The following is a 21,433-nucleotide window of genomic DNA, read 5'->3' on the forward strand; positions in this document are numbered from 1 at the left end:
ATGGTATATTATAATGGTAAATAATTATCGCTTTCGATTAAAACGTTTTTCGTTAAATTCAATAATAACAACGCTCGTAACGGACCAATAATTAGTTGTATTTTTTTTTATTACAATCAATTTTTTTTTTACCTCTATTCGCGATGGTCGTCCGACATTGGTAACGTTTATCGCTATTGTGCGCCTTGAAACGAAAATAAAATAATATAAAAACGCTTTTGTAGGCATGTACGCCACGTTATATATATATATATATATATAAGATTAATCGCCTTGGTTTCATGTAGGATTATTTGAAGTGTATAGGTATGTATGTTACAATAATTAATCGAAAGCAATTAAAAACCGACTAGAAGAGATAATATGTTTCTTTTTGACCGGTCGCACCCGCAGCCTCGTATTCCGGTTTATTTTCGGGTTTTTAAATAATAATTTTAATTTATTTTGTACACTCGTATGTAGAGGTGCACCTAATAGGCCCCCGGAGGGTAATTAATAACAATATATTATAAATATTATCTCGTGAGCAGAGCAGTGTGTTGTGCACGCGCCAGATTTTTGGTCAATAGTTGTATTTCAGTTATCTTTACTAGCAATTATTTTCGATTTTCTAATAGTCGAATTATTATTTCCATTCAACATAATATAAGTTGCGTTTATTAGTATAGTATTGTTTAATATCGTCTATAATAATACCGAGTTGCGGCGGCGGCGCATACTCGACAGGAATTTTTTTGTGTGGCTCTCTCAAGGACCGGCCGGTTTGAATAATTAACGATTCCGAACGAACCGAGTGCGTGGGGGAAGAATTAAAAAATGTACATTAACGTTATGTGATTTTAATATCAAACGCACCTAATGCCACATATGATATTTTATTTTTTCCGAGAAACGAGAATTACTGGTTTCTTTCTTTTATTCGGCGACCGTCTTGGCCGCCTTCGACGGACACGATATATCCCCTCGACGTCGTTTTTGGAAGACTCGTAGGGTAAAAAAAAAAAAAAACAATGTTATCGTCTGCCGAAATCTTCAACTACGGTCGGTTTTTATTATTTACTATCATATGTGTGTGTGTCCCATACACGGTCACCGCGTGTTCGTACATATGATACGACACCGGTAGCCGCGCATTATATTAAATTTTTTATTTTTTATTTGACACAAAACATTTTTAAATTACATTATTATTTTCAAAATATTTTGACCGCTCTCCCGCCAGCGTTTATACGACCAAACGCACAAGCACCACGCGGTCGGATCGGTGTGCGCTTTGTTTTTAATCGTCATTATTATTGGCTATATTTTAATGTACTTTTTCCTTACTAGTAGTAGGTATGTATGTATCGTTGGTGTTGTTATGTGGTCGCCAATATAGTATCGACAGACCGGCAACAATGACTGGAGTGTAATAATATTATACTATTATAGTGCCATGTCTGTCTGCTGCGTGTGTGTGTTTGTGTGCGTTTGACGGACCTCATTTGGAATTCAAGATGGCCGGCCGTCGTATGGATGTGGTGTTGTGCGAGTGTCGCCTCCACCTCCCTCGATTGTGTGTTGTATTAATAATAAATAATAATAATAATAATATTACTGCAGCCTCGATGATGATGAATAGAGAAAAATAAAAGGACAATAATTATTACCATTGTCGCCGCCGTTAGTCCCGTATAATATATTATGTGTACCTACGACGACGCTGAGTAGAGTCTATAGGATTTGTGTCTGACGGTCGTCACTATACTTCCATTAGAAGATTTGATTGCTTTACTTCAGTTTTCGTTTAACCGAATAATTAGCACAAAAACAATAAAATCGGTTGCAGTTATAAACTATTTTTAACAATCGTGCGTTTTTTTTTTTTATCATATGATGAAAATAATAATATTTTCTACATTTCCGCATAATTATTATATTAACAATACTTTATTATTACTATTAATATTCGAATACCAGTCAAAGTATAAAGTAAAAATATTTGCGATGCTGCTATGTATAATATTACAAAAGTTTCAATTATAGTTTTACAAATATATATTAATGTTGAATTATTATTATGTAGTTCGTAGTATTGTTATACTATACTATTGGATACGTTTTACCTAACAGCTGTAAAGTAACCAGTTGTATTTAATATATTATTTTATATTTCGGCGGTAAAAAAATGTGTGGCATGCGACTCGGTCAGTGTGTGTGTGTGTACCCGGAGGACCTCGCATACATAATTAACGCGGTAACCGTGATTTATCATCGGGAAGAGCCAAGTGCCGTGACGTTTTATTTTTTCGAAAAAAACATTATATATATTTATATGTGTTATACAGCGGTTAATAATTAATATAGTATTATGTGTAATAGTAATGATATGCGCGGGAGGAATCTATAATATGGAAGGTCGAATCGAAATAATCACTCTGTGTGCGCTCACCTCGCACTGTACGATCTAAGTACACACCTTTATACTGGCAGTAAATAAGTATATAAGTGTAGTATAGATTTTATGCATCATCTTTTCATTAGCGGTTTTTCCAATTAAACGCGACCGAAAACCAATAACGGTATAATGTGTAATATTATAATATTGTTATTGTAAGTGTTCGTTTTTATTATTTTAGTTTTATTCAAATAATTAGTGTTATTGCTGATTAACCGACGGGCCTTGTACGGTTCTTTCGGATTTGTACCGCGATGATGATGTTGTTGATGACGGTTAATTACATTCATTAGTATTATCGTATAATTAAACAGAATGAAATAATGCTTATGTAGGTATTGCAAAAAAAAATAATAATTCCAACTATCTCGGTACAAACGTGGTTTTTCGCGTGTTGCATTTTATTTTTGATTAATAATAACTTTTATTAATGTACGTCTATAATAACCAACTAACGTACAATGCGTTCTACGTTATAATATATAACAGATCTGTGTAATTAACAAATATAATAAACTACTCGAAATAAACAAAGTAATTAATTACCAACTTTGATTACACGCGCGCACACACTTGTAGTAAATAAATATAAACAGGTAGATAATATTATGAACGTCTTAACGTAATCGCCGTTGATTTTCAAAAAAACTATTATTATTATTATTATTATTATTATCTAATGAATTTTAATATTTCGTTTATCGCGTTAATGCTCGGTTCTGTAGAGACCAATTTCAAACACGGGTGCCTTAATGTAACGCGATGCTGTGTAACGTATAGACTTTATTAATATATATATCGAAATCGACGCGTCTGGGGTTTGTCCGTGTATTTTTTAAGAATCCGGTCGTCCTTCGGCCGAGGGCGCTTATTAGTACCTATTTTTTTTTTTTATATTACATTATATCATGGTAGTTTTTTATTTGGGTTTCCTATGGAAACGCGCCGTCGCCGCCGCCTTTTCGTACAGCATCTCTATGTGTGTGTGTGTGTGTGGACTTTGTGTGCAAATGAATGCGCAGGCTCTCGTTACGCCGCCAGAACTTTATATCCTCCTCCGAGCGGTAATGGCGGCGCCAATGAGAAATTAGAGGAGGAAGTACCCCCGCTCGAATACAGCCGTTGTCCTTTTTGTGTATCTTCCTGTTAAATGTAAGCGCTTTTATTTTCTGCCAATTCCAATAGAAAGTCCACAACAAAACAAAATGTTCACAAACCGCGCGACCGTTGCGGCTTCTAAGCACACGGGGTCACAACGGTGGCGTCCGCTTTTTTTCGGTATAATAATAATTATACTATTATCCAGCCTATACGATGTGTTATTATTTTATACACACATAATATAATTGTATATAGACTTTTTTACCTAGTCGGTATAACAAAATACCGACTCTGTATAATTACTATAGTCGTACAAGGGGTCGGCCGTCGCCGCCGCTGGTAATTATCCTCTAATTTGTCCCTGGTGGGCGGCGATTTGGCGCCAATAATTAACCCCTAAGAACAACCCAAGTCGCCACCGCCGCCGCCGTCGTCGTTTGTGTCTATCTCGACGGTACCGGCCCAAAATCTACCAAAGACAAATACCCTACTCTTGTAATAATAATAAAACGTCGGAAACGTCGACCTGGATGAGAAAAGTGTAGACGAGGAGGTCCTTCTTAAAGGAAATCGACCGTTTCCTGTGTCGCTTCCTCTGTGCCACATTCACCTTGCTTTTATTTCATGCAATGTTTTTCTTTTTTATAATTATCGACAATAATTGTGTGTACACGAATATAATATATTATTAAATTAAACGGGTTTTCAAAATAAATAAATGACGTCGCGTGTGCGCTCTTAGAAGTTCGGTTTAATATGCTAATATACGCTTTTTTGCCAAACACAAAAGAGCATTGTTTTTAATTTCTGTTTAATTCGAATTCGCGAACCGAATGAATAATACATTTTTTTTTACGACGGCAGACCAGTTACCGTCGGTTAACCGACACAAGCCGGGTATTTAATGTAACAAAAAACAAAAAAATGGCCAGTGATTTTATTTAGCTGAGATATAAAAAAAAACCGATATTCGGAAGGGCTTGATTAGCTGTTGTTGTTTTTGCCGGCGAACAATGGAAGCGTTAGTGTCACATACCACAACAACAGCTGTACATCACCTTTTTCTTCATACGAACAGTCCAATGTATAATATATATTATACACACAGAACGGACAGACTATAACGCGAATTAAGACGGACACTTATCTGTTTTTTATATATATGTATATATATATATCGTCGCAGGAATTATTGTATATAATATTACGGAGAGATTTAAAAGAACGGAATAATAATAATAATGGATAATACAATATAATATAAGAGAAGAAGTATAAAGAAATAGTAATGAAGTACCCGTTTTGTTGTTGGCTACCGGTTTTCGTTGCAGACGTGTGGTGCGAAACGTTCAACGTTGTACCGTCGGAGGGGGTGGAGGGGCGTGGTCGCTATTGTAAACTTTGAACGTATTAAAAAAAAAAGAAGTATTACGCTTTTTTTACGCGAAACAATATAATTGATTTCTTAATTTGATGTTTGTGTGTGTATTTTTTTTAACAGTCCATTTTAGATTGTTTTTTTTTACTCGTCGCTTATCGGTTTGTTTGATTTTTTCTTTACAGATTGTGGTGTACGCGGGGTATGTCAAGGCAGTGGTGCGAATACATTGGTGATGATTGATAACCAGAAATGCCGTCACCGATACCAATACAATCGTCGTCGCCAACAGGAGGAGGAGGTCTAGTGGACTGTCCCGCCGGATGGACATCGGCGGACGCCACACAGGAGACCAGTACGATAGTACCGAATAGCAGCAGCAGCAGCAGCAGCAGCAGTACCGCGGCAACCACCGCCGGCGCAGCAATCGTCGGTATTACCAACATGAGTCCGGAAGAAGAGCAATCGGGATCGCCGGTGACCGGCGTGATCGCCGGCCGCGACGAAGAGGAACGCCGTTTGACGTCACCGCCGTCGGGTAGCAAGTTCGACTCGGTGGCCGGCAAACCGGACCTGACCGAGTCGGAGTCGTGGGCCAACAGCAGTGACGTGGAGAAGTTTGACGGCAAGATCGTGTACAACCCGGACGGTTCGGCGTACATCATCGAGGACAACAGCGAGCTGAGCGAGGAGGACGGCGTAGACCTACCGTCGCAACTGTTGGGAACCGGCAGTATCGTGGACGGCCGCGGCGTCAACCTGTCGCAGGCCGAGGTGTTCCCGCAGATCGCCAATGCGTTCTACGTGTCCAGGGCCAACTACGGCGACCTGTACGAACAGCAGACGAACGCGCCGGCCGCCGCGGCCCTCAACAGGGTGTTCCAAGACAAGAAAATAGTTCCTGACGTGCCGGTCATGCACAGCTACAGGGTGTACACGGTCCGAGACAAGACGGGCAACGGGGCGGCCGACAGGGTGCCGCAGCAGTCCAACGACTGTTCCACCGTGCCGGTCAAGCCGATACTCATGTGTTTCATATGCAAACTGTCGTTCGGTTACGCCAAGTCATTCGTGGCGCACGCCACCGGTGAACACGGCGTAACGCTGCAAGAAGACGAGTACAACATACTCGGTCACAAGAACGCGTCGGCTATCATACAGTGCGTCGGCAAGGAAAAAGAGCCGCTCGTCTCTTTCCTGGAACCGCTCGCCCCCTCGTCAAACAAAGCTCACGCGCGGGCCACGTCCCCGTCGAGTGCTCACAAAGTTCCTAATGCGTTTATTAACGACGGTAATCGTTCCTCCGACGGTGGCGAGCACAAGAGCAGCTGCCCGGAAAGCCTGGTGGTGCACAGGCGCAACGTCACTCCGCCCACCTCATCTCCAAGCATCAACACAGTTCCTGAGACGTCCGTCTCCCTACCTCAATCCGGTAGTCCTAGAAGTAATGTTAACTCGTTTAGTATAAGTAATAAAAACAATAACTGTAGTAGTAGTAGTAAAGCCACCGGCCGGTCGTCGTCCGTGTACGACTGCATCATGGACTTGACCAGGAAGAGTCCCATTTCCGCGTTGGCCGTGTCGTCCGGCACATCGGCCCGGAGCAACAGCGCGTCGCCCGGCGCCAGCCCGTCTCCCGGCACCACGCTCAGCCCACAACTCATATCCGGCGCACCGCTGTCGTATCCGCAGCCACCGCCCAACTTTATGACTGGCACCACGATCGGCGTGTGCCCGGACCACATGAACGGCAGGCCCAGCGGCGTAGACTGCGCCCGGTGCGAGCTCATACTTAGTTCCTCGAGACTGGGCGGCGTGGGCGGCTCTTTGGTCGGCATGCATTCGCGCAACTCGTGTAAAACACTCAAGTGCCCCAAGTGCAATTGGCATTACAAATATCAGGAGACGCTGGAAATACACATGAAAGAAAAACACCCCGAATCCGAAACGTCGTGCGTTTACTGTATCGCCGGTCAGCCGCACCCGCGGTTAGCCCGGGGCGAGACATACACCTGCGGGTACAAGCCGTACCGATGCGAAGTGTGCAATTACTCGACCACGACCAAAGGAAACCTGAGTATACACATGCAATCCGACAAGCATTTGAACAACATGCAAGAACTACAGAACGGCGGAGTGGCCGGTGGTGCCAGCGAAATGCAAAGGCACCAGGCGTCGTCGCCGTCGCAACATCCGTCGAAACAAACGTCGGCCATGAGTCCCGGCTCGACCAGCGGCCAACACCCGGCCATGAGCAGTCCGATGATTAGTCAAAAACCAAAACCCACGTTCAGGTGCGAGGTGTGCAACTACGAGACGAACGTGGCCCGCAACCTCCGCATTCATATGACCAGCGAAAAGCACACGCACAACATAATGGTGTTACAGCAGAGCGTCAAGCACATGCAGACGCTCAACGCCCTACAGACTCATCACCAACAGCAGATGAATTTCGAGTCCCTTATGCACTTCCATCCGGGTCTGACGTTGCCCGGCGACAAGCCGCCGCCACATACCGAAGCCGCGCTGGCCGACATGGCCTACAACCAGGCACTTTTGATACAAATGATGACGGGCGGACAGATGCCGCCGCACTTTGCCGGCGACGTGTCGCCGCACGTGGATACCGACATCGGGCTCAACCCGGAAACGATGGAACCGCCGCCGGAACCGGTGGACAAAAATCCCAACCACATGTTCCAGTGTAGCACGTGCAGCACTTTCGTGACGGACTCCCTGGAAACGCTGTCGCACCACTTGTCCGCCGACCGGACCAAGGTGCGCGAACAGGAGATACTCACCGTGGTGGCCGGCAATTATATATGCAACCTTTGCACGTACAAAACCAACCTGAAAGCCAATTTCCAACTGCATTGCAAGACCGACAAACACTTGCAGCGGCTGCAGCACGTCAACCACGTCAAAGAGGGCGGACCGCAAAACGAATGGAAACTCAAGTACATGTCGTCGCCCGGCGGCGTGCAAGTGCGGTGCAACGCCTGCGACTACTACACCAACAGTACGCACAAACTGCAGCTCCACTGTTCCGGACAGCGGCACGAGGCCGCTTCTCTGCTCTTCAGATACCTGAGAGATAACGACGCAGCCGCCGGGGAGGCGTCCGTTTACCACTGTCTGCTATGCGAGTTCTCCAGCCGAGATAAATTGCCGTTGCTCCAACACGTCCGATCAGTCAAACACATGCAGATGGAACAGCTACACCAGCTGCAAAGGCGTTCGGACGGCAAAGACATTCAGACCGACATCAACATGGTGTTCCAAGTGACCGCCGCTCCACAACAATCTATCGATAGCGACCAAGAACAAGGTACGTTCATAAACATTTATTTTTAAGTATATACATTTTTTTTATTATTACTATTCGCCATATTAAAAAAAAAAACCAAAACAGTGTCCTCTTCGATAGTAAAACATTACATTTTTTTCCTACTATTTATTATTTTTTGGTGTAAATCATGCAATTTCGGTCGTTTCTCGAAGGTGTTATAATTACATTTCAATAACACTCCGTTCTAAATGTTATTGTAATACTTGAATGTTTAACAACGGTACAGCCACAGGTGTAATATCGAGAAGTTAATTATTATATACACATTAAGTAATATCTAATTATACGTTACGCTTCGGAAACTGATAAAAAATATTGTAATAGACATGTACGTTGATCATTATTAAAAAAAAAAGATATAATGAATTATCGCATAATTAGTCGATAAAAAATAATTATTATTTATAACGGTTGCGTAGATCTTTCGAATTCCAAATTAAATCATTGTATAAACATTATAACAACGTAAAATAATTTATATCGACGAATTTTTTTTTTAATTATGAAATAATAATAATATATTACATTTTAATTAATAAAACATCTTCTCGATTTTGTGTTATTACGCACCCAAATGCGAATTCGGTGTAAATTTTCGATAACATTTTCGATTACAATAGTCAATAATTAGATGTTATACTTAAATATTATTCGATGACGAAACTTTGTACTTTACTTTATATACATAATGATTCATTGTTCATTGGAAATAATGTACACAAAAATGTATTTTATATGATAGCCAAGAGTAGGCAAAACAATAGCGTTGAATGAATACGGTAATTATACAAAAAAAAAAAAAATAATAACAAAAACGGGACCGGCAATCATTATTATATTTTTTTAAATGTATTCCGTGCGTTCTGTCTGAAAAAAAAATTGTAATTAAAGTCCGTTTGAAGTAAAGTAAACAATCGCCGGTCCTACATCGAAACAATAATATCGCCTATTTATTTTCCATTGCTTGCTCTTTTTTTTCCAATTGAGTCGTGCTCTCCGGTCGGTTTCGAACGCGACGCTCTAGATGCATTATACGGTATCTGTTATTAAAATCTCCATTGACACAAGTCGACTTTAAGTGAATGTAAATCGTTATTACTGCTTATTGTGCGTTTAATTATCGGACAGCACAAAGCCCAGGCGGCGGCGGCGGCCACAGGAAGACGGGTATCATTGTTTGCCGTTTACGGTAGTACACACTCACACACATGTACATAGGAGAATCGATCTACTGCTCATTGGGGGGGAGTGGTAGACGGGGGACATTACGAAGAGACGATTAGAAAACGTCTTCTTTTGTGGGTTAATTTCCGTCAAAGGAATAACCATAATAATAATAAAATAAATAAAAAAAAAAAAAAAACACCAAACGCAGTTTTGATAATAATAATTGCGTTAATTAGTCAACATTAAAGTTCCACCTCACAATGACACGACACAAACCGTTGTGCCTTTTTTTTTTTTTGTATTCTTTAATGTTGGTTTTTTTTTTCTCGAACACTTGATTACATTTTAAATTATCTTTAATTGTATTAAAAGTGACGGGTTCGGACGGTAACAAAAATCTCATTCTTGTTGCTCACTCATTCAACAACGGTGCGCACACCCATTGTTGCTTTCATACTCGGCTGAGTCCGGTTCCCACAAACCGGGCCCGCTTTAATACGGTTTTTCGTTTCGGGATAATGATAAAATATACACGTTTAATATACTGATTTAACACAATATATTTTTATAATTTTTTTTTTTTTTTAATTTTGTTTTTTAGAACGCGAAACCAAAGGAGACAACGACGGCCAGAACGCGATGATGTCCGTCGACGAGACCAGAGCCGAAAGTTCGGACGGTCCGATGGACCAGTCGGACTTGGCACGCGAATCGCCGCCCAGCAGAATTGGCGAACACCAAGAACAGCAGACGTCGCCGGACCAAAAGAAGAGCGAACTGTACTGCCCGTTGTGCCAGGACGTGTTCGAGGACATAATCAATTTCGAAAAGCACCTGATGAAGATCCACAGCGTCAACTCGGAAGGGCTGCAGCGGCTGTTGAGTCTGGTCAACCAGTCGCATTGGCTCAACTCGTCCAAGTCGTCGCAACAGAGCCCGCCGCGCGCCTCGGTCAGTCCCACTTCGCCCGACATGGACAAGTCGGCCGACAAGTCCGACGACGCGCAAGAACAGGACGGCGACGAATACAAGTGCCCGACGTGCCAGAAACTGTACAAGAACATCGACGACCTGTGCCAGCACCAGAACGACACCGGTCACGTGGAAATCAAACAGACGCCCAACGGGCCCGGATACCTGTGCTGGAAGAAAGGCTGTAACATGTACTTCACCACGGTGCAAAACCTGCACATTCACTTCCGCGAAATGCACGCCGGACAGCAGAACATCCTCGTGTCCGAGAAGCACGTGTACAAGTACAGGTGCAACCAGTGCAGTCTGGCGTTCAAGACCCTGGACAAACTACAAGCCCATTCCCAGTACCACGCCATTCGGGACCTGACCAAGTGCATCCTCTGCCGGCGCAGTTTCCGGACGGTGGCCACTTTCCAAAAACATTTGCAGACCGCCCATCCGGATTTGGCGCAGGCCGATCTGGAAGCGTTGAAACAAAATTCAATGTTGCAGTTCGACCAGTCCATGGACGACAAAATGGAAATAGACGAATCGGTCGACGACGAGGAGGAGAAGGAAGAGGAGCCCGAGTGCGACAACAGCGACGATTCGATTGCGTTCAAACAACAGCAGCTTATCGAAGACTACATGAACGGACAGACGCTCGCCGAGGACGGCTACAACGACTCGGAGAGAAAGTACAAATGTCACCGTTGCAAAGTGGCGTTCACAAACCAAAAATACCTGACCCACCACAACAAGACGCTTTTGCACCGCAAAGGCGAGAAACAAACGTACCCGATGGAGAAATACCTGGACCCAAACCGTCCGTTTAAGTGCGAAGTGTGCAAGGAGTCGTTCACGCAAAAGAACATCCTTTTGGTGCATTACAATTCGGTGCTGCACCTGCACAAACTGAAACGTTCCATGCAAGAGCAACAACAGCAGCTCAACAACAACAACACACCGATCATGTCAAACAATTCGTCGTTCCCCGTCAACTTGGCGTCAAAAAACGCCGCAGTGGCCGGGGGAGGCGGTTCCACGTCCGAGGACGACGACAAAAAACCGTACAAGTGCAACATATGCAAAGTGGCGTACACCCAAGGGTCCACGCTGGACATCCACATGCGGTCCGTGCTGCATCAGACGAGAGCGTCGAAATTGCACGATCTCGCGTTGGCCGGCCAAGTGGACTTGACAAAACCGATAATCGAACAGCCCGAACAGAGCAGCAGACCGCCTTCGCAAAACAAGCAGGACGCCGAGAGTCAGGCGTCCGGCGGTAAAGACGAACAGCTACTGCCGCAACAACACCAACAACCGCAACCGCACCATACCAAGAGCAACCAGCTGAGCTGTCAACGCTGTAACGCGCTCTTTTCCAACCAAGAACAGTTGGCCACTCACCAACAGCTGTACTGTATGTTCGGTACGCCCATGAACATGTTGCCGATCAACCCGGCCTTGGCCTTCGCCAATAACCTGGCCAGTGGTGCGCAAGGACCTAAATCGCCGTCACAGTTGACGCTGACCGAAGAACAATTGTTGAAAGTGCCGTTGGCGTTGCAAGGCAAAAAACATTCGCACATGTACAAACTTTTGGAGAGCTATGGTTTCGACCTGGTGATGCAGTTCAACGAGAACCATCAGAAGCGCAAGGAGAACGAAAAACTTTTGCAAGAACTCACTGCCCAAATGGAAATTGAACAGGCCAACGCGGTCAAAGAGGAGATGAACGAGGTGAACGAAGAGGAAACTGGCGATTTACCGGAAGTAGCCAAATCGACGTGCGTGCACTGCAATAAGGAGTTCTCCAGTGTTTGGGTGTTGAAAGCTCACTGCGAAGAAGTGCACAAAGACTTGGTGCCGTTCGATTTCTTAGAGAAATACGCCAAGCAAATCAAGTGCGAGATCGAGAAGAAAGGTAACGAGCCCAACACGGTTGCGCCGACGACCACATCGGTATCCACGACGACCACTCCGGTGGCCAGAATCAGTTCACCGTCGGACGACGTATCCGTCAAAACCGAATTAGACCAAGACTCCGAACAACAGACTGACGGTTCGGAGTTCAACGCGGCCTCTTCGTCCGCCGCTGGCGACTCGAACGTGAACATTGCCGGTGTGCCGCCCAACATACCGCTGTCGGTAGCTCAACATCTCAACGAAATGCAAGCCGCGTTCAACGCCATGGCCGCGTCCCAGATGTCTCAACAATTGCAACAGTTCAACCCGATGATGTTGGCCAGCATGGCCGGTCTGGGTATGGGACTGCCGCTCGGCCTCAACATGCAAGCGTTGGCCGCCATGAACTTACAACCACCTTTAGTGCCCATGATGATGCCGCCTCCTAATTTCGAGTCCATGATGGGTCAGCAACAAAACCAGCTATTCCAACAACAACCGGCTTCTATGGATCCTACTGGAATACTAGCTAAACAACAGCAACTATTGCAACAGCAACAACAACAAGTGGTGAGTACTGTTTAGACTCAGTATTAATTTTATTTTTTTTTTTTAATTATTATTATCTTAGTAAGACACACATGGTGATATTTCGAAATATTTAAAAAGTTAAAAAATCTTTTAATCGTATATTATGAAATATGAATACAAAAAACATTTTATTTTATGAAAGTAAAATGCGACTGGAAATATTATGCCATACAAAATATGAATATAATGATAGTTGTTAGATCCTTATATATCCATATAGGTAATTAATAATTAAAATAAATCTATATAAATATTTAATAAAAAAAATAAAAACAGTATTATTTATTTTTACCGAAGTGATTTGAATATTTTTTAATTTATAAATATGTTGTCTATTTAAATTATTTAAATATTTAAACATAATAGTATAGATACCAATAATTTTAATAAAATCTATTATTATTTTGTGTCATTTATAATGACAATAAAAAATAAAATGTAATAAATAGTATTTCGTTTAAAAATTAAAATTTGTATGGAAATTTTAACATGTGGTTATAGTACTTATGTATTTCAATTAGTATTAGCAATGCAAACACCAAAGAATGACATGGCCTTAATAGTTAGAGACGTTAACGGTTTTAAATATTTCAACTGTATAGGCTCGCCTATAGTGCAATATGTTATGTCACATGTATGCGTGTGTGTATATTATATAAACCCATCAGTGTTTTTAATAATAATAACGTCATGTATTATAATTGTTTTATTCTAAGTTGCGTTTTATTGTTAATCATTGTTTATTGTTTTAATTGTGTTCAGTATTTTATTGTCATGTTTAATATTTTTTCCAGCAGCAGAATTCACAACAAAAGAGAGCAAGGACACGCATCACCGATGATCAATTGAAAATTTTACGTGCCCACTTTGACATAAACAATTCACCGTCCGAAGATCAGATACAAGAAATGGCCGGCCAAAGCGGTCTTCCTCCTAAAGTTATTAAACATTGGTTCAGAAATACGCTATTCAAGGAGAGACAAAGAAACAAAGATTCGCCATACAATTTCAATAACCCGCCTTCGACCACATTAAACCTAGAAGAATACGAAAAAACCGGCGAAGCCAAAGTAATGCCTCTCGCTCTACCGGTCGTCGAAATGGACGTCAAAGAACCGCCTAAAACACCAACATTCGCCAAAAAGAAACCCATGCAGACAAGCACTCCAAACAATAACGCCGTCCGGGCTCAAAGCCAAACGCCCACTTTCCCGCAGACACAGTCTTTTACTCAAAACTTTTCTAGACCGTTCTCGTCGCAGCCTATGGAGTCGCCAGTCAAAGTAGAACCACTGGTGAAGATTGAGATGAAGGACGTCGAAACCAGTCTACACGAATCCAAATTCCCGTGGGGCAATCCGGAATCTCCGTCCAAACGTCGCGACTCGATGGAAGAAAAACAAAATTTGTTTTTACACCACGACAGAGCGTCCCAGTTGGACATGAACGCCGTCGAGAACCTTACTTTGTCGTCGATACTCACGTCACAACATCAGGACATCAATAACATGGGCAATTCTATTTCGACCAGCAACATGTTGCCGCCAAAATTGGCCTCGTCCAGTTTCACTTCACCGCCACAGATGACTTCCACCACTCAGTCGGGTCCCAGAAGCGTTAGTCCGGGTCGGTCGCCGAATTCGTCCGACGGGTTTCCGCATTCGATCATGATGAACCAAAGCAGCAGCGGATCCACCGGATCGGCTTCCGGCAAACGTGCGAACCGCACTCGCTTCACAGATTGTCAGATCAAAGTGCTACAGGAGTTTTTCGAAAACAACGCATACCCAAAAGACGACGACCTGGAATACCTGTCCAAGTTGTTGAATCTCAGTCCCCGAGTGATCGTCGTATGGTTCCAAAACGCGCGTCAAAAGGCTAGGAAAGTGTACGAAAATCAACCGGCCGTCGAACCGGCTCCCGGTATCGTCGAGGAAGGGTCAAACCGATTTCAGAGAACGCCCGGCTTGAACTACCAGTGCAACAAGTGTCTGCTGGTGTTCCAGAGATACTACGAGTTGATTAGACACCAGAAGACACACTGTTTCAAAGAAGAAGACGCTAAAAGATCCGCTCAGGCCCAGGCGGCGGCCGCTCACATCGCGGCGGCGCTCAGCTCCGAGGACTCTAACTCGAGCACCGTGGAAAATCACCAAGGCCAATGCGCAAACTCCAACCCGATGACTCCGACCCCGACGCCTTTGTCGTCCACGCCGACATCGACTTATCCGACTTCACCGATGCAAACGTCCACGTCACACGATAAAGAAAACGCGTACAGCTGCGACCACTGCAATTCGGTGTTCAGCAAACTGGACCAATGGAAAGAACACCAACAGGTACATTTGATGAACCCAAACTTGTTCCCGACTTATCATCCCGAAAGCGCTTTCGGAATTTTACAACAACAAGCGCAACTCCATCAACAGCAGCAACAACAACAACAGTTACAACAGCAACAACAACAACAACAGCAGCAGCAATCGCAACAGATGAGCGGTTCATCGGAAATCAACGCCAATCCCACATCGTTGATATTGTCCATGATGCAACAAAATAACAAAAGGTCGTTTGACGAATTCGACGACCAGAGTGACAAAGAGACCGAATTCACTAAGGATAAGCGTTTGAGGACGACTATTTTACCGGAGCAGTTGGACTACTTGTACCAAAAATATCAGGTAGAAAGCAATCCTTCGAGAAAAATGTTGGAGAGCATTGCCCAGGAAGTCGGTCTAAAAAAGCGAGTGGTCCAAGTTTGGTTCCAAAACACCAGGGCCAGGGAGAGAAAGGGCCAGTTCAGAGCGCATTCGCAAGCTATCAACAAGAGGTGTCCGTTCTGTTCGGCCATTTTCAAAATTAAATCCGCGCTCGAGTCGCACTTGCAAACTAAACATCCAGAACAGTGTTCACGCGGCTACATAAACGTCGACAACATTCCCGACGAAGACGTCAGCATGGATTCGTTCGCGTCGTCCCAGATGAGCGAAATCGGCCAAAAGAGCCAGACGTACGCGCCGAATCCATACTACCAGAATGCGGAGGACGTGGAGAGCCTGGGAAAAATGTACCAGGAGTCGTTGAAGAGATACATGGAGGAAATGCAACAATCGAGCATGCAGAACGGCATGGCGTCCGAGGGCGAGAAGACCAAGCCCGAAGGGGAAATCCCTTTGGACTTGAGCAAACCGGTTGACCTAAGAATGGATCAGGACCAGGACGACGATGAAGACAGCATGTCGGAATGTACGGACATCATGGATGACGAGAGTCCGGCGTCGCCGGCGTCCAGCACCCAAAGCGGTCAGCAGAGGGCCAACGCTCCAGGCGGGAGCCACCAGAGTAAACGTTACAGGACCCAGATGAGCAACGTGCAAGTGAAAGTCATGAAAGCGTTGTTCGAGGACTACAAAACGCCAACGATGGGCGAATGCGAGATGTTGGGCCGAGAAATCGGTCTAGCGAAGCGCGTTGTACAAGTTTGGTTCCAAAACGCCAGGGCCAAGGAAAAGAAATACAAACTGCAGACCAAACAGGACGCCGCCTCCGGTCCGCCCGAGGAGTGCAAATACTGTCGGTTCAAGTACTCGCATAAGTATAGCGTGCAAGACCACATATTCACTAGCCGACACATCGCACTGGTCAAACAACACGTGGAGAGCCGTATGTCGGTGGCCGATTTGTCGGGAAACTGTAGTGACAGCGACTTCCAAGTACCGTCCACTCCGGGCGACCCGCACAACAACAATTTACCCAACCAACAAGTCAACCAACTGCAGATGTTGCAGTTGGCCGGACTCATCGGACAATCACCCGTGGCCCAAGCCGTGGCCATGGCCACCATCGCAAAACTGGACGGCAAAGACCAATCGCAGATGACGGCCGAGGAGCTGGCGCTGTTACCTCACTTGTACAATTTGGGTGTCAGCTTCCAACAGGGATTCATGCACCCGGGCACTGCTATGATGACGTCGCCAGGTCAGTAGTCAAAAATCAGTGTATTTATTAGTTCAGTTAAGGCTAGAATTTTAAGACGATTAAGTTAAGTTAGACCTCAAGAGTTTGCAAAAGGTATAGAAAATATACAACGTATTGCTATCGCCGTTCCTCGCGTTGACTTCACCGTATGAGAAAAAACATAGGTTTAACTCCCGAGTCCTATGACGTCGGGTAGTGACGGACAGTTCTTGTTTAGGGGCGTGAGAACAACAACACAAATTAATTTTTATTCGGCGTGCAAAACGCTCGGCACCGAGAGTCACATAGGTAATAATAATATAGGCGAATAGCACAGAGTGAGCTAACGAGGCAGTGTACATTATTATATTTTATATAATATATGAATAGGCATGTGGAATTTCTTTCTTTCCGATTGATATATTTTTTAATGAAAAGGGTTCGGTGGGTATCAAACGCACCCATCTCTTTTATATATATATATATACAATACTTAGTGTACATATAAAGCCCGGTAGAATCGTTGGGGGTACGTTAATTCTGGAAACAATATCGCGCCGTCTAACCGGCGGCGGTAGTGGTGGTGGTGGTATAGATTATTACAGAAATTCGTTACGTGTGTCCTATAGTGAAACCGGAGAAAGGAGGAACGTCTCCCCAAACAAAAAAAAAATAAAATAAAATAATAGAACGTTTCAATGTATCCTATATAGGTGCGTGTATTTTTAAAGGTTTCCCCGGCGTAGTATAATGTTATGTCCCGGCCACCGTTCGTTTTTCTTCTATTGTGTTCCCAAATGATTCTCTCACCGACCCCCGAAAAATATCTCTAAAATTCGAGAGCTGATTAACGGGTGGCGTTGGTACCCTCATCGGCGGGTACGTTTTTAGTGCTGATGGAGAATATAATATCATACACTATCCGCTTTTTCGAGTGTCCAGATACCGCAGCCCCTCCCTTGTTCCGTGTACCCGTGTACTCGGCCGGGGTGTCACCGAAAGGAATAGGCGTGTGTGAGTGTGTGAAATCTGTTAGTGTATGTGTGTGCACTGCCACCTGCGAAAACTTTATGAGCTCGTTGAAAGTCGAAACTCTCTCTATATATGGAGTCTTTTGGAGACGGAAAAAATATTCGGGGTGTTTGATATTGGTTTTTGACTGTGCGTACACACTCACTCGGCTCGGGGTTTTTGTAGCGATGAGGGGTGTGAAATATTAATTCCACTTATGTGCCCCCGCCACATGTGCGGTTTCCCGTATCCGCCGCCGCCGTTATATTATTACGTTATACTATGTATAGACCGTTCTGTTTCTCTTTATATATTGTCTACAAATGAGAAATTGGCGTAATAACTATATACTGTACTGCGGCCCAAAGTCCCAAATGAACGTATCTCTCTCTCTCTCTCTCACTCCCGCAACAGTCACAAGCCACCGCTGTGTGTTTATATATATATATTATATATAAATACACGTCTGTCTGTGTGTGTGTGTGTGTGTGTGCTTAGCAGCAGTAAAGACCTCTTGTCGTGTGTGTGTGTGTGCACTGTATATAATATTATAAATGAATGGGCCGATGAAAAGAATTGAAAAATATTTATAACGAGCAGCGGCACAAAGCACCGTCGAATCGATGAGTAAACACAATGCCGCCGCTGCTCCTGTTGAGCTCTCGACACCTTTTTATTTTTTTTTGGTTCACAACGCGGTAGAGATATAGGAGGTAATAATGGTCTTTGGCAAAGAGACTTGAAAGAAACGACTCATTAGCGAGTGGCATATAATATTTATACACGAACACATGCGCAGGCTTTATGAACGATACACATACATAGGCACACCGCGGCCGATTAGATATTTTATTTTAAGTAATATTATTATTATTATTTTGCATGCATTATTATTATTTGTTGTATTATTTTATGATTTATATTTATTTATTTTTTTGTTTTGTTTTGCGCTTTTTTTGTAGGATAGAAATGAGTGATAAATGAGCTATAAAAACGTAAAAAAAACTATTTTGTACAACAATCGTTGTAACGAGACAACGGACCACACAAAAATGGACATTTTCCAATGGGCGATCGACAATTTTTACTAAATTATTATGAAAATACATGTTTTTAAAAAAAAAAGTTTGTTGTCAAAAATTGTTACAAACCGTATACGCTTAGTTTCATAAGTCCTACTAACCGTATTGTTCGAGGTTAGTTGTATAAGTATAATAATATAATATTTATTAAAAAAAAAAAAACATTTTTTGTTTGTTTTATATTAATACAGAACAGTTCTGAGCTATTGTCTATTTTAATTTATTTTTTAATTTAATGTGAATGCGAACGCCGCTGTTTAATTTATTATTAATATTATTATTATTATTATTATCATAAGAAACTTGATAACCATTCAAATCGACATATTTTGATTGACGATTTCGGCTGTCGCTGAGCCAAGTGCAGTCCGTTTTTATTTTAGTTATTATTTATTACCTAGACAATTGTGATATTTTAGGTTATTTATAATTATTAGCATTTTGACTACGCTTGTTATTTATTATAATTTTTTTTTCCTTTTATTCTTGTATTAAAGTAATTTAAAAGGCTTCGCCTGCATTTGCAATAAAAAAAATGACTTGCATAGGCCATTACGCCACCCTCGGGTTTCCAAAGGCGACGCGGAGGGGCCACTAAGCCGCGAGTAATACAAAAAAAAAAAGATGGAAGCTAAAAAAGTAATTTTCTCTTGTTAGTCATACCGCTTTTGCTAGGTTATATTTTCTCTATTATTTTTTCTCATTAAATTTAAATTTTTTAATCGAATCTCCCCTAAAAAAAAAGAAAAATGGCGAAGCCCTAAATAATAAGACTGTTTATAGTGGATAACAAAAAGACATTTTTCCCCTCTCGACATTTTCTCTCTTATCAGGTTAGTTTCCATGACACTTATTGTTTTTTTATCCGAATAGTAGGTGTTTTTTTATATTTAAAAAAAATATATAAATGTGCCTTTTTCTAAAGAAAAAAAAATTAATAATACGATTATTGTATAAGAAAAATATTGTTTTTCTTGTTGGTGTATATAAACATGTTAATTATTAATATTTAAAATATATAAATAAATATATATATATTTATAAATAGATAGATAGATAGATTGATAATATTTAGGTATTATATTATTAGTAACTATGTATTCTTAAGTGTATTTTTTGGACTGTTAATATTAAAGTAAATAAAAAGAAAATTATATCCGTTATATTATTATTATTATTATTTGCGGTAATTTTTCACCGTTGAGCATTCTACTTGTACTATATCTATATAAGAAATGTAAATAAATAACTGAGTAATTATATTATGCGAGTATACTATATATTTTTTTATGACATACCTTTACATCTCAAAAAAAAAAGTTTCATGTCTAAAACTATTTTTAATCGAAAAAATAATAATTGTAGGTAATAGAAAAAGTTATAGTACAATATTGTACGCTAGGTAACGTTTTCAACTGGTGTTGACAAACTAACAAATCAACAATGTTCACATAACATAATGTTAGGATAGGCTGTGTGAATATCGAGTGTTTTTGTTATTCACTAGGCAACAAACGTGTAGGCATGATAAACATTAACTTTAACCATTTGAATCTAAGTGCATATTCATACATATTCACATTCATACGATAAAATATGTGTACTTAGTAGTTTTGTATTTTCGAGAAAAAAAATGAATAGTGACAAAAATGTTTTCAGTAGCTGTTTAATGCGTTTTATTATTTTTGCGATTTTTATTACTTTTTGCTGCTTTCGTCATTTTTGTGTAACTACTTACATTTTTTTTTTTTATCAAGACGAGATGATGAAATAAAAGAAACGAAATAATTACATACATTACACACGTGTTGTCGATTTATTTAATTTTGCATGCAACCGCTTGTTATTATTATTATATTTTATTATTTATTCACCCCCAATGACTGTGGTCGGCCCAACCGGCATACAAATAAATGGCTCGCGCTGCAACTGAGGGGTCGTACCGGATTGGCTCGTGCTTGGCCATATTTGCATGCCAAAAGTCCGGCACGGGTTAAATAAAAAACATAAAAAAATTGTCGCCTAATGTATGCACTACACATTACACCCAACGTGTGTGTGCTCTATATGAATGTTTGTTACTGTTGTAGGGTGGCAACCACCGTGTCGACGTTATTGTAATGGTGATGGTGATGATGATGATGATGAAAAAAAAATTACTTATGTATATAATTTGCTATTAACACAACACGAGCTGCGATTTGCATAAGCACCCTCCAAACCTAGTCATATTTAAATATTATTTTCGTGCCGGTGCCGGTGAACATCATAACGGACAAATAGAGTGTAGTATACTATATTACATATTTTAAACAGGGGGGAGGGGGCAGCGCTAAAATCCCATTTTTGTTTTCTCTCCTAGGCGGCATGTGCGTATAAATACACTTTTATTATTTCATTATTATTCTAATTTCGCACGTACCCGTATTTTATACAGGAAATCCGCATGTATATTATGTTGTGTGCGGCCGTTGGTGTAATTGTACATGTATACACGC

General features: G+C 41.9%; 1 protein-coding gene across 2 annotated transcripts in view; it reads left to right on the forward strand.

Annotated features, from left to right (window-relative positions):
* Positions 1 to 19,990, forward strand: part of LOC126842010 (zinc finger homeobox protein 3) — a 46,977-nt gene extending 26,987 nt beyond the window's left edge. The window contains exons 2-5 of one of the 2 annotated variants that reach the window (XM_050578857.1): positions 5,102 to 8,244; positions 10,034 to 12,864; positions 13,680 to 16,863; positions 18,816 to 19,990. In XM_050578857.1, the coding sequence (XP_050434814.1) occupies positions 5,169 to 8,244; positions 10,034 to 12,864; positions 13,680 to 16,863; positions 18,816 to 18,820 (9,096 nt within the window). In that variant the 5' untranslated portion in view covers positions 5,102 to 5,168 and the 3' untranslated portion in view covers positions 18,821 to 19,990. The remainder of the gene's footprint in view (positions 1 to 5,101; positions 8,245 to 10,033; positions 12,865 to 13,679; positions 16,864 to 18,815) is intronic. The other variant, XM_050578856.1, reaches the window with a different exon arrangement.
* Positions 19,991 to 21,433: the final 1,443 nt, after the last annotated feature.

Source organism: Adelges cooleyi, unplaced genomic scaffold, assembly GCF_023614345.1.
Source record: "Adelges cooleyi isolate 19-005CV unplaced genomic scaffold, UGA_ACOO_1.1 ACOO_flye_CR_arks_rails_tigmint_CR_PRNA_41, whole genome shotgun sequence".
In the NCBI taxonomy this organism is placed as follows: domain Eukaryota; kingdom Metazoa; phylum Arthropoda; class Insecta; order Hemiptera; family Adelgidae; genus Adelges; species Adelges cooleyi.